Raw genomic sequence first — 15,000 nt, forward strand, 5'->3', positions numbered from 1 at the left:
GAAGTCGCCGGTGTGGAAGCATTTTGGATTTCCAGCGAGTTATGTTGACAACGTTCGTGTTGTCAACAAAAAAAAAAACACAGTTTGCAAGCTCTGCAATGTATTAAGGCAAGGCAAGTTTATTTATTTAGCACATTTCATACACAGTGGCAATTCAAAGTGCTTTACAAAAACAAGAATAAAAGAAACAAGTAAAATAAAAATAAAAACAAATAATAAAAATGAGTTAAAAAAACACAAAAACAGGTAAAATGTGATAAAAGAATGAATAAGAAGAGAAAAACATAATAGTGCATAATATTAGGGTTGGGCCGATACAACACCGGCATCGCGATCCTCCGCCCCGCCCTCGTCGCAAATCCGCTCGCGAAAAGTACACACTCAGGCCCTGTTTACATTCATAGGTCGTAGTTTTTAAACGGCATTTTATAACGATCCACATCCACACTGGCGTTTAGCATTTCTGAGCAGCCCTCCTTCCTCACTACCACTGAAAACACACATCACGTGACCACACACACACACACACAGGCAGGCACACACATTGTCAAGCGCTCGAGGCAGTCAGCGGGTCAGTAGACTGCTTCAGTCTTTCACTTTTCACTTGTCGGCTTAGTCCCTTTATTAATCCGGGGTCGCCACAGCGGAATGAACCGCCAACTTATCCAGCAAGTTTTTACACAGCGGATGCCCTTCCAGCCGCAACCCATCGCTGGGAAACATCCACACACACATTCACACACACTCATACACTACAGACAATTTAGCCTACCCAATTTACCTGTACCACATGTGTTTGGACTGTGGGGGAAACCGGAGCACCCGGAGGAAACCCACGGGAAGGCAGGGAGAACATGCAAACTCCACACAGAAACACCAACTGAGCCGAGGTTCGAACCAGCAACCCTTCTTGCTGTGAGGCGACAGCACTACCTACTGCGCCACTGCCTCGCCCACTTTCACATACTGTTGGCTGGTTCCTGTTGGTTGTGCACCTTTTTTACCGACGCCATTATAACGACACAGATCACTGCCTATTCAAGAGTCCCGCGGAAAAAGTGATTGACAGGTGTTAATTATGTCTGTAACTTATCTTTATTCATTTACTGTATTTTTTTATGATTTTGTTTAATTTTCTTTTTTAAATCGAAAATCGAATCGAACCGTGACTTTAGAATCGAAAATGTAATCGAATTTATTATCATCTAGAAAATGCTTGCTGATTTAAGAATGTTTAGATATTTGCACTAAACAAGACAAAAACTCTATTTTTACAACTAAAACACTGACTTGTGCAAACCAGTTGGAGAAAAGAAAACAAGGAGCAGGTGGGCGTAATCGGTTAACCAAATGTGTAACCATGGCAACATATGGCTGGTTATATTCACACACTGCTGTGCTTAAACCTGTTATTAAAGTGATTTTTGCTTAATAGGTGCTCTTTAAAGTGCTGTCAAAATTCAGAGAAGTCATGTTAAATACAGTAGTAAACACTGAGCCTGAATCTCCACCCATCAGGAAACGCTGGAGAAAAATGTCAATCATATTCTGCCGGGAAAAGCTTTAGCATGGCAGGAGACTGAGACATTAAATCAATGTGCTGTAATCTTCTCAGGGCGCCCTATAGGGCAACTCTAATTAAAAATCACAATGACCCTTAATTCTCTTAACCCTGGAATATAATTACTGCAGTCATTTCCACACTCCTTCTAATTATCGTGTGTCTCTTAATGTATGTTAAGGCTGTGAAGCAAAACGTTTGCGACCTGACGTGTCGGTAGAAACATTCGTCTGTCACTACAGGATTCACTCTGTGCAAAATGATTCACTAGTTATTATGAAGCCAGATCAGTCTCTAAAATAATACATTCACAAAATTAAAAATTCAATTCAAAAGACAATTCGTAAATACACAAATACAATGCCTAAACGTAATACACAACTCGTGCATACGCACATCAACTTTGAAAATTCAAACACAATTCGTAAATACACAAATCTTATTCATAAGTGAAAACACAATTTGTAAATACACAAATACAATTGGTAAATTAAATAACAAATTTGTAGATACACAAAATTTGTAAATTAAAACACAATTCGTAGATGCACAAATAAAATTCGGGCGAGGCAGTGGCGCAGTAGGTAGTGCTGTCGCCTCACAGCAAGAAGGTCACTGGTTCGAGCCTTGGCTCAGTTGGCGTTTCTGTGTGGAGTTTGCATGTTCTCCCTGCCTTCACGTGGGTTTCCTCCGGGGGCTCCGGTTTCCCCCACAGTCCAAACACATGCAATACAGGTGAATTGGGTTGGCTAAATTGTCCGTAGTGTATGTGTGTGTGTGTGTGTGTGTGTGTGTGTGTGTGTGTGTGTGTGTGTGTGTGTGTGTGTGTGTGTGTGTGTGGATATTTCCCAGAGATGAGTTGCGACTGGAAGGGCATCCGCTGCGTAAAAACTTGCTGGATAAGTTGGTGGTTCATTCCGCTGTGGCGACTCCGGATTAATAAAGCCGACAAGAAAATGAATGAATGAACAAATAAAAATTTATAAATTACAACACAATTTGTAAATACCACAAATACAATTAATAAATTCATAGCACAATTTACAAATACACACATAAAATTTACGGAAATTAAAACGCAATTAGTAAATACACAAATACAATTCGTAAATTCAAAATATTTCGTTAAAACCCATATCTAATTCATAAATGAAAACATGATTTGTAAAATAAAGAAATATTATTCATTGATGAATGATTGATAAATCATAAATACAAAAATACAATTCGGAATTAAAAAACAGTTTGTAAACAAACAAATACAATTTATAAAATTCAAAACACAATTTTGAAAAAAACAAATCTAATTTGTAAATGCAAAAAAATAATTTATAATTACGCAACTCCAATTATGAATTAAAAATCTATTTGTAAAAATACAAATACAGTTCGTAAATTCAATACAAAATTCACTATTACACAAATCCAACTCGTAATTTCTAAACATAATTTGTAAATACACAAATAAATTTAGTAAATTAAAGCGCAATTTTAAAATACTCAAATACAATTAGTAAATTCAATACGAAATTCTAAATAACACAAATACAATTTATAAATTCAAAACGCAATTCAAAAATACACAAATCCAATTCGTAGATAAAAACACAATTCATAAAACGCACAAATCTTATTCGTAAATGAAAAAACAATTAGTAAAATATACAAATTCAATGCATAAAAATAAAACACAATTCGTAAATGCACAAATAAAATTCGTAAATTTGACTGTAGAATTAGTTTGTGATGATTATAACGACCTTCAGTTTCAGGAAGACGTTCTGCAACCTCTGCATGCAGCTGCAGTGCTCAGCTAGAGGCATTTAGGAATTGAGTGTTATTAAAGTAAATAAATAGTGCAGACTCCTATAACACATATAATGTCTAAATATTTCCCCTGAAAAGTGGCGATACCAGCTTTAAAAATAAATTGGTTTGCTTCAAAACAGTTTTAAGAAGGAGAAGGAGAGAGGGAGTTTCACACTGAACGCTGAATAAGTTAGCACTCGTGTCTGCTGATGTTGTGATATTCAAAACCCACATTCATTACTGTCCCAAACCTCAGAGGCCAAAACAAAATGATTCACACCTTTATTTTCTGAAATGACGCGTCGGCTGTCTCCGTCACCTCAGTGACTCTGCAGAAATCTAATGTTGTTTGCAGTCAACATCGTTTATGAGTTCCTTCCTTCCTTTCTCAGAAGCCGTATTTCCCGACTCAAGATGTTATTAGTGTTTTATTTTACAGTCAGGTCAGCGTATTGTTTGACTGATTGAGCCGCTATTCTTTCTGTCTCTCTCCCACACCGACAGATCGACTCAACAGACTAAAATTACACTCACACTTAAATGTGCTCTAGTCATATTATTCTGCATGGTTTGCTTGATTGCTAGTGTTTGTTTGAGAGTGTGTTTCCGATAAGAGAGAAAACGATTATATTTATTGTTACTTGTTGACCACTGCCTTTAAACTAACCCAGGCTCATTCTGAAAGCGTAGTCCCGTGGATGTTTTTGGAGACCGCAAAATACGCCCCAGGAGGTATGTATTTGTGCAGTTTTTGTTTTCTTGAATCCACGAGAGGCTGCTCTGCGCCTTTTTCACATCTCGAAACGCCTCTCGCATCTCGAACACCTCTAGCAAGCGCCGTTGTTGCGTAAAGCCGCCGGAGGCCGCTGTCGAGTGACCGTCTGTCCGAATGACTGAATGATTGACTGGGCGACCAGCCAATTGGTCGACCCACCCTCCTCCTCCTCCTTCCCTAAACCCAACCGGTTTTACCAATTGACCTGTCCGCCCGCCTGCTTGCTTCCCTAAACCCAAGTAACGATTTACAAAAGCCGTCCTGAAAAAGAAAAGCCCCTCGTCTGATTTTGACCCCGTTTTCAGATTTCACCGTATACTCGCCCTGTTATGAACTCGTTCAGATTCTGTTGTTATCTTACCTGGTTTTATGGAACCACTCTTCCCCGGACTCGAACCCGGTCGTCGCTGTCCTCGCAGTCAGCTCCCCTCCAGGTCTCCACTCTACCGACGTACACGACAAGCTAACCGGACAAACTGGTTGCGGCAGGAAAGCCCGCCCCGTAGCGTTCGCTTAAATAATACCACATCAAAAGCATAAGATGTTCAATTATAAAAAGTAGGCGTGGCCCAGACCCCACCCCAATGCTAAACTCAACCATCTTTGGTAGGTGATCAAGATGCCAAATCGAAAACGTAAGACGATTTTGAAAAGGAGGCGTGCCCTTAAACCCAACCCTCACTGGGGAATAAGCAAGACGCAGAATTTTAAGATGTAAAAAGTTACTGTAAAAAAAAGGCTTGTTCCCAAACTCCACCCCTTAACTCATCCCTCTTTGGTTAATTAGTAAAATATCAAATCAAAAGTATAAAATGTTCAATTATAAAAAGTAGGCGTGACCTAAACTCCACCCCTAAACTCAACCATCTTTGGTAGATGATCAAGATGTCAATTTAAAAATGTCAAACTTACGATTTTGAAAAGGAGGCGTGTCCTTAAACCCAACCCTCATTGGTGAAAAAGCAAGACACAGAATTTAAGATGCAAAAAGTTACTGTAAAAAAAAAAAAAAAAACATGTTCCCAAACCCCACCCCTTAACCCAACCCTCTTTGGTTAACGACTAAGATTCAAAATCAAAAATGTAAACATTACGATTATATAAAAGAGGCGTGTCCTCAATCCCCACCCCTAAAGCCAACCCTCTTTGGTTAATGAGTAAAATACCAAATCAAAAGCATAAAATGTTAAGTTATAAAAAGTAGGCGTGGCCCAAACCCCACCCCTAAACTCAACCATCTTTGGTAGATGATCAAGACGTCAAATCAAAAATGGAAAACGTACGATTTTGAAAAGGAGGCGTGCCCTTAAACCCAACCCTTATTGGGGAATAAGCAAGACGCAGGATCAAAATTGTAAAAGTTACGTTTAAAAAAGGAGGCGTGTCCCCAAATCCCACCCCTAAACCAAGTTCTCTTTAGGTAAAGAATAAGATTCAAAATCGAAAATGTAAACATTACGATTATATAAAAGAGGCGTGTCCTCAATCCCCACCCCTAAACCCAACACTCTTTGGTTATTGAGTATAATACCAAATCAAAAGCATAAAATGTTCAATTATAAAAAGTAGCCATGCCCCTAACCCCGCCCCTAAACTCAACTATCTTTGGTAGATGATCAAGACGTCAAATCAAAAACGTTAAACTTCCACATTTGAAAAGGAGGCGTGCCCTTAAACCCAACCCCCATTGGGGAATAAGCAAGACGCAGAATTGAAAATGTAAAAGATACTATTTAAAAAGTAGGTGTGTCCCCCCCACCCCTAAACCCAGCTCTCTTTAGTTAAAGACTAAGATTCTGGGACTTGAACACGGTCGTCGCCGTCCTTGCAGTCAGCTCCCCTCCTGGTCTCCACTCCGCCGACGTACACGACCAGCTAACCGGACAAACTGGTTGCGGCAGGAAAGCCCTCCACACGGAGTCACACGGAGTCAGCGTTTGCTTAAAAAAACGAAATGCAGCCATACGTACTTCCGGCTACATAAATCGGCGTCTCCAGAAACGTCCGGGGTCTAAGTTTTCAGAATGAGCTTGGATTGCTTTAAACAGGCCTTTGGTTAAGCCTTGTGATTCTGGATTTTACATTTTGAGAAACTTGCTGTCACGTTCACCTGTGATCTGCAAGGATTAAATCGCTGGTGAATGTGGCAAGCGTCTCTAAATGTTAATTCCAGAATCACAAAGCTTAATCAAAGGCCTGTTTAAAGGCAGTGGTCAATAATCTCAGACAAACAAACAAACTAGACATCTGTCACTGAACTGTATCTGTAACCTCACCAACCGTCCACATTTTATTAAGAGTATATTTGTTGCTCGTCTTATAAGTACTTCATGATTTGCGATTTTTTTAGATATTTGGATTTGAAACGAGAGAAAAACTCTTAAGAAATAATAAATAAACAAAAATGTCTTCTTCTTCTTCTTCTTCTTAGAGCTTCTTTTGCTTCCGTGCACATGCATCGCAGCTTTTCCATTGAAGTGTGTGTAATTACATATGAAGTGAACGTCTTTCAGACAGCGCACACTTGGTTGGCGGTGTGGTGGAACATGACCGGCGTTTATGTTTGTATTAAAGTTGAAGTGATTGCTGCTGAAATGACGCGTGCTGTGGAGATGTGACAGCTTCAGGTGGTTACAGCGTGATGATTTGTCATCTGCATTATCATGTGTTGACTGCTCCGCTTAGCAAAGCCTTCAGCCGGGATATAAAGCCTGGTGTGCTCACATATGTTTGCTTATTCGTCTTGCCATTTGCTTGTTGCATGTAAAGTACATTTACCTGACAGGGGTTTAATGCGTATATATCGCTTTTATGCGGAGTTTAAACCCAGTTGTGTGTCAGCAGTGTGTGAATATATCCAGCCTTGTCAATTGTCAATCAGACTTGGGGCGCAGTAGGTAGTGCTGTCGCCTCACAGCAAGAAGGTCACTGGGTTGCTGGTTCGAACCTTGCCTTAGTTCGTATTTCTGTGTGGAGTTTGCATGTTCTCCCTGCGTTCGCTTGTCTGTAGTGTATGTGTGTGTGCATGTGTGGATGTTTCCCAGAGATGGGTTGCGGCTGGAAGCGCATCCGCTGCGTAAAAACGTGCTGGATAATTGGCGGTTCACTCCCCTGTGGCGGCCCAGGAATAATAAAGAGACTAAGCCGACTAAGCTGGGGAAAGCCCCGCCCATTGGTGCCGATCTCTCCCTCATTAGCATATGACGTTAGTCCTGTTTTTTGATCTGCCACTATGCTGACACATAGGTATTGTAGCTCCACCCTCTTCTGATAATTTAATTTGCATTTAAAGCGACAGTCACCAAAACGCCACGATTAGGATCAAAGCCTAAAAGGGGTCACTTTCAAAACTTTTAAAAGGAGGCGTGTCCTTAAACCCAACCCTCATTGGGGAATAAGCAAGATGCAGGATCAAAAATGTAAAAGTTACGTTTAAAAAAGTAGGCGTGCCCCAAATCCCACCCCTAAACCCAGCTCTCTTTAGTTAACGACTAAGATTCAAAATCAAAAATGTAAACATTACGATTATACAAAAGAGGCGTGTCCTCAATCCCCACCCCTAAAGCCAACCCTCTTTGGTTAATGAGTAAAAACCAAATCAAAAGCATAAAATGTTAAATTATGAAAAGTAGGCGTGGCCCAAACCCCACCCCTAAACTCAACCATCTTCGGTAGATGATCAAGACGTCAAATCAAAAAAGTAAAACTTACGATTTTGAAAAGGAGGCGTGCCCTTAAACCCAACCCTCATTAGGCAACAAGCAAGACGCAGAATTGAAAATGAAAAAGATACAATTAAAAATGAAGGTGTGTCCACAAACCCCACCCCTTAACCCAATCCTCTTTGGTTAATGTGTAAGACGCCAAATCGAAAATGTAAAAGTTATAATTTTAGAAAGGAGGCGTGTCCTCAAACCCGGCCCTCATTGGTTAACAATATGGACACCAAGACTCACTCTGAATTGGTCATTTGAACCACTGAATCATTTACTGTAGACTCACACTGAACTGGTCATCTGAACCACTGAATCATTTACTGTAGACTCACTCTGAACTGGTCATCTGAACCACTGAATCATTTACTGTAGACTCACTCTGAATGGATCATTTGAACCAGTGAATCATTTACAGGAGACTCGATCCTAATGGATCACTTGAACCAGTGAATCATTAACTGGAGATTCGCTCAGAATGGATCACTTGAACCTGTTAATCATTTACAGGATGCTCCCTTTGAATGGATCATTTGAATCAGTGAATCATTTACTATACACTAAGTCTGAACAAATCATCTGAACAAGTTAACATTTTACTGTAAACTCACTCTGAATAGAGCATCTGAACTAGTAAATCATTAACTTGAGATTCAATCTGAACAGATAATTTCAATAAGTGAATCATTTACTGGAGACTCAATTTGCCCTGTAGGCTCACACTGAAAGGATCATTAAAGTGAATCATTTACTGAAGACTTACTCTGAACAGATTATTGGATTGAATCATTTACTGGAGATTCAATCCTAATGTATCATCAAAACCTTACTCTGAAACAGATCATCTGAACCATGAATTATTTATGGAGACTCAGTCTGAACAGATCATCTAAACCAGTGAATTATTTACTATAGACTCATTCTGAACAGATCATCTTAACCAGTGAGTCATTTACTGGAGACTCACTCTGAACAAATCATCTGAACCTGTGAGTCATTTACAGGAAACTCACTCAAAACGGATCATCTGAACCAGTGAGTCATTTACTGGAGACTCACTCTGAACAAATCATCTGAACCTGTGAGTCATTTACAGGAGACTCACTCTGAACGGATCATCTGAACCAGTGAGTCATTTACTGGAGACTCACTCTGAACAAATCATCTGAACCTGTGAGTCATTTACAGGAAACTCACTCAGAACGGATCATCTGAACCAGTGAGTCATTTACTGGAGACTCACTCTGAACAGATCATCTGAACCAGTGAGTCATTTACTGGAGACTCAATCTAAACATATCATCTGAGCCAGTGAATCATTTACAGGAAACTCACTCTGAACGGATCATCTGAACCAGTGAATCATTTACAGGAGACTCACTCTGAACGGATCATCTGATTCAGTGAATCATTTACAGGAGACTCACTCTGAACGGATCATCTGAATCAGTGAATCATTTACAAGTTTATAAAATAAGAAAATATGACTTTAAAACTTTAATACTTTTTAAAATCACAGTGTGATCAACAATTGAGCTCTTATTTTATCTGTTCAACCACAGATGAGAATGTGTGAGATCACAGGACTCTTATTTTGACATGAGAATAATATTTTTGCATTGTGGTCCAGGAAAACCTACTAATATATTAAAGAGATCTGGAGATTATTCTTGTTCTTTAAAGAAACTCCACCAAACTTCAATATCAGAAGAGATTGCATTAACTTTCTGTCCCCAAATTCCCATTTTCATGCAGCCATTAACTCTAAGTGCAGCTTATATCCTCTTCCCCTCCATCTAAACACTAATGGAAAAGACTCTGTGTGTGTGTGACTTCATATATTTTCATTTGAGGGACAAAGCGAGCCTTTTCCCCTCTTAAATCCACTCAATTTCCCGGATCAAAAGGAAACTAATGGATTTTTATTTGCCAGATGAGGCCTAAAATGTTCTGCTGATTCAGGCCAACTCTCTGGAGAGGGAATGAGGGGTGAAGCGTTTGACCCAGAAAGCTATGAGTCAATCAGGAAATGACCCAAGTGTCCTTTACATCCATCTGCACCGCTAAACCAGATCTTATTCAGACAGAGGGTGTTCAGAAGTATTGTCCACTAATGTTGTGTTACTTAATGTTAAATTAGACCAGCTGTAGGGATAGCTGCACTACAGACCTAACTGTGAAAAATAAATTTAAAAAATAAATAATAAAATATTACTACTAATAAAAAATAAATATAATATTTAAATATGAATTAAATTAAATTTTAATAAAATGCTAAAAATAAAATATATATGTTCTTCTAATAACATACTAAAAATAAAATTAATTAAAATAAAATAGAATAAGAAAAAAAATGAATAAAATACATTAAAATCATAAAAAAATGTAAAATAAAATACTAAAATAACATAAAAAATAAATAGTTAAAATGAAATAAAATAAAAAATAAAATAAATGAAAAAAAAATTAAATAAGAAAAATGTATAAATAAGAAAATATTAATAAAAACAAAAATAAATATGTAAATTAAATTAAAATAAAATACTAGAAAGAAATAAAAGATATTGTTATAACATACTATGAATAAAATAAAATAAAAAGTGTTTATAATAAAATACAATAAAAATTTTAAAAATAAAAAATAAAATGCTAAAAAAAATAAAACAGTAAAAATAAAATAATAAATAAAAAAATAAAATAAATACAAAAATACAAAAATTAAATAAAAATTAAAAAATCAGTACCAAAATTAAATACACTCAAAATTATATAAAAATACTAAAAAAATATAAAATAATAAAAATAAAATACAATATAATAAAATAAAAAATAAATATAATAAAAATAAAATAATTTAATAAAAAATAAATAGAAAAATAATAAAGAAAAATAAAGAAAAGAAATCAGGAATACATTTTTTTTTTGAAAATATATAAAACATGAAAATAAATAAAATGTATATAATAAAACACTTGAGTTTAAGTACCAATTCACACCATTTACTACTGGCGTATTACCTGCCTATTAAACAAGAAGGTCGCTGGTTTGAGTCCCGGCTGGGTCAGTTGGCGTTTCTGCATGAAGTTTGCATGTTCTCCCCGTGTTGCCATGGGTTTTCTCCGGGTGCTCCGGTTTCAGTCCAAACACATGCGCTATAGGGGAACTGATCAACTACTCTGGCCGTAGTGTATGAGTGTGTGTGAATGAGTGTGTATGGGTGTTTACTGGGTTTCTGTGTAAGACATATGCTGGAATAGTTAGTGGTTCATTCTGCTGTGGCAAATGAATAAATAATGATGAATGATGAATAAAAGACTAAGCTGAAGGAAAATGAATGAATAACAGTTATTTCTCCTGATGCTTGTGTGCAAACTGTAGCTTTTAGGAGCGCTAGCTAACATCTGTCCTGTTTCTCTCATTCCTCTAGACAAACCAGAGAACAGGAGACGCCACCAGACTTCTTCTACTTCTCTGACTTTGAGCGACACAATGCTGAGATCGCTGCATTTCATCTGGACAGGTAAGACGGAAAGAAAAAACTGATTTCAGAGCAGGCAACGTTTCTCCAATCTTCTATTGTCCAGTTTTGGTGAGTCTGTGTGAATTGTAGCCTCAGTTTCCTGTTCTTAGCTGACAGGAGCGGCACCCGGTGTGCTCTTCTGCTGCTGTAGCCCATCCGCCTCAAGGTTGGACGTGTTGTGTGTTCAGAGATGCTCTTCTGCAGAGCTCGGTTGTAACGAGTGCTTATTTGAGTTACTGTTGCCTTTCTATCAGCTGGAACCAGTCTGGCCATTCTCCTCCGACCTCTGGCATCAACAACGCATTTGCGCCAACTAGCCAATGTATGATGCAAACTAGCCCAATGTCCAATCAAAATTAGCCATGACCAATCAAAACTAGTCAATGTCCAATCAAAACTAGCCTGATGGCCAACCAATTCAAGCCCAATGACTAATCAATACTAGCTCAATGACCAATCAGAAATAGCCAATGGCCTATCAAAGCTAGCCCAACGTCCAATCAAAACTAGCCCAATGGTCACCCAAAACTAGCTCAATGACCAATCAAAACTACTAAATGGTCAACGAAAGCTAGCTAACTTGCCATTCAAAACTAGCCCAATAAGAAAACTACCTAAATGTCCAATCAAAACAGGCCCAACAACTAATAAAAACTGGCCCAATAATAACAAAACTATCTCAATGTCCAATCAAAATAGTCAATGACCAGTCAAAACTAATCAATGACCAATCAAAATTAATCAATGACCAATTAAAACTAGCCAATAACTTATCAAAACTAGCCAATGTCCAATCAAAACTAGCCATGCTCAATCAACACTAGCCAATGACCAATCAAACCTATAGGCCAATGACCAATCAAAACTAATCAATGACCAGTCAAAACTAGCCAATGTCCAACTAAAACTAGCCCAATGACCAATCAAAGCTAGCCCAATGGTCAACCAAAACTATCTTGATTACTAATTAATACTAGCCCAATGGTCAACCAAAACTAGCCAATGACCAATCAAAGCTACCCAATGACCAATCAAAGCTACCCAATGACCAATCAAACCTAGCCAATGACCAATCCAAACTAGCCAATGACCAATCAAAGCTACCCAATGACCAATCAAACCTAGGCCAATGACCAATCCAAACTAGCCAATGACCAATCAAAACTAGCCAATGACCAATCCAAACTAGCCAATGACCAATCAAAACTAGCCAATGACCAATCAAAACTAGCCAATGACCAATCAAAACTAGCCAATGACCAATCAAACCTAGCCAATGACCAATCAAAGCTAGCCCAATGGTCAACCAAAACTAGCCAATGACCAATCAAACCTAGGCCAATGACCAATCAAAACTAGCCAATGACTTACCAAACTACCTCAATGACCAATTAAAACTAGACTAAATGTGTTACTTATCCAGAAAATGCTTCTTGATTTAAGATTATTTACATTTCTGCACTAGAAACAAGACAAAAAGTCTAAGTTTGCAGTGTCCAACTCTGTCTTACAGTTTGTTAACCTGTCGGACAGTCTGTCCAGTAGCCTCTCAGAGGAAATCCCCCTTGTGGACAGCTTCAGTTTGGCTTCATCCCACTGAAAACACTCCGATACTCTGAGGAATGGATGTGGCGTTGGGAAATGAAGCCATGAGCACACACTCACACACATAGAGAAACACATCTCCACATCTCACTTACACACGAGAGGTTCATGCCATGGTGATGTCAGAAAGCCAAACCAACTCTTATTAAACCCTCGCCGCTCTGCGCATGTCACTCAAGACTTTTGGACAAGGGCCTGAAAAGCACTTAGAGTGGAAACACACCGTACAGCTGCTCCGAGAGTAACAAGGTGTGTGTGAGGAGCCAGAAGACGAAGAATCTCCCGCTGACTTTAACAAGAAACCCCACAGAGAAAGAGGCTTTGTGGAGTAATTGAGCTTGAGACCCACTCCATTTCTTGCTGCTGTTTTGTGCATGGCGGGTTTTTTTTAGTAGAAGGAGAAAGCACTGTGTGATATAATGCCAGTTTATTGTTGGCTGAGAGGATGTTTAATAACCAAACAGCGTATTGATATTCTGTGATCACTGCAAAAAATGCTTTTCTTCTAGATTTCTTGACATGGTTCTTGTCCAAATATTTAAACAATTCTTAAATCAAGAAGCATTTTCTAGACAAGTAAAACATTTAGTCTTGTTTTAAGAAATAAGGAGTCAAAATCAAGTGTTTTTCTTTAAAACAAGCAATCTGCCAATGGGGGAAGCGAAATAATGCAGTTTTCTCTTTTGACATAAGATTATTTTGCTTACACCTTTATCAGATTATTGCGCGTGCTTAAAGGAAAAACTCACTTCATTTTGGCTCTCGATTTCTCAAAACAAAACATTCTCAGACTTATCAAGATAAGTGTGCAAAAGTCTGTTTGCCCAGAGTGTCACATGAGAATTATTCAATTTGCCCAGAGTTTATTGCCCAATGTCCAATCAAAACTAACCAATGTCCAATCAAAACTAGCCAATGTCCAATCAAAACTAACCAATGTCCAATCAAAACTAGCCAATGTCCAATCAAAACTAACCAATGTCCAATCAAAACTAGCCAATGTCCAATCAAAACTAACCAATGTCCAATCAAAACTAGCCAATGTCCAATCAAAACTAACCAATGTCCAATCAAAACTAGCCAATGTCCAATCAAAACTAACCAATGTCCAATCAAAACTAGCCAATGTCCAATCAAAACTAGCCAATGTCCAATCAAAACTAACCAATGTCCAATCAAAACTAACCAATATCCAATCAAAACTAGCCAATGTCCAATCAAAACTAGCCAATGTCCAATCAAAACTAGCCAATGTCCAATCAAAACTAGCCAATGTCCAATTAAAACTAGTCTACTAACCAATCAAATCTAGCTCAATGGTCAACCTTGCTTAATGACCACTTAAAACTAGCCCAATGATCAACCAAAACTACTCAATGTCCGATCAAATCTAGCCAATAGCCATTCAAAACTATCCAATAGCCATTCAAAACTAGCCAATAGCCATTCAAAACTAGCCCAATGATCATTCAAAACTAGCCAATAGCCATTCAAAACTAGCCCAATGGTCAACCAAAACTAGCTCAATGACAAAAAAAACTATCCAATGGCCATTCAAAACTAGCGAATGGTCTATCAAAGCTACAATCTACACTACACTCCACATAGAAGGCAGAGACTAGGATATTTTGCACTGCAACCAAAGATCAGCAATGAAAATGACCAATTGTCCCTCATCCCAATATGAAAAACCAGCAGCAATCATGAATGCATGATTATATACTGCCATGGCTTTGCAGTAATGTGATTATGATGGAGGTCAATGGGGCAATAACAGCCCCCAACATCACCAAAGGAGAGTCAATATGTCCACTGAGAAAGCTGAGACTAAATAAAGACTCAAAGTCACCCAAGAGTGGATCAAAAATGACCCAACAGCACACAAAGGGTAAAGGAAAATCTCCCTGTATTTTTGTACTGTCTAGAAAGTACTTCTTGATTCGGGAATTGGTATATATTTGGATTAGAAACAGGAGTAAAACCCTTAAGCAAGTACTATATTGTGCAGTGTGTCTAA

At 38.2% G+C, this 15,000-nt stretch overlaps 1 protein-coding gene across 3 annotated transcripts in view; it reads left to right on the forward strand.

The window, feature by feature from the left end:
* Positions 1 to 15,000, forward strand: part of fam20ca (FAM20C golgi associated secretory pathway kinase a) — a 68,025-nt gene that overhangs the window by 43,793 nt on the left and 9,232 nt on the right. For 2 of the 3 annotated variants that reach the window (XM_087245388.1, XM_087245389.1), the window contains exon 4: positions 11,286 to 11,378. In XM_087245388.1, the coding sequence (XP_087101514.1) occupies positions 11,286 to 11,378 (93 nt within the window). Of the gene's footprint in view, positions 1 to 11,285; positions 12,377 to 12,609; positions 12,716 to 14,505; positions 14,549 to 15,000 lie in introns of those variants that run through there. The other variant, XR_015481446.1, reaches the window with a different exon arrangement.

This window comes from Danio rerio, chromosome 3, assembly GCF_052040795.2.
Source record: "Danio rerio strain M-AB ecotype USA chromosome 3, GRCz13ab, whole genome shotgun sequence".
In the NCBI taxonomy this organism is placed as follows: Eukaryota; Metazoa; Chordata; class Actinopteri; order Cypriniformes; family Danionidae; genus Danio; species Danio rerio.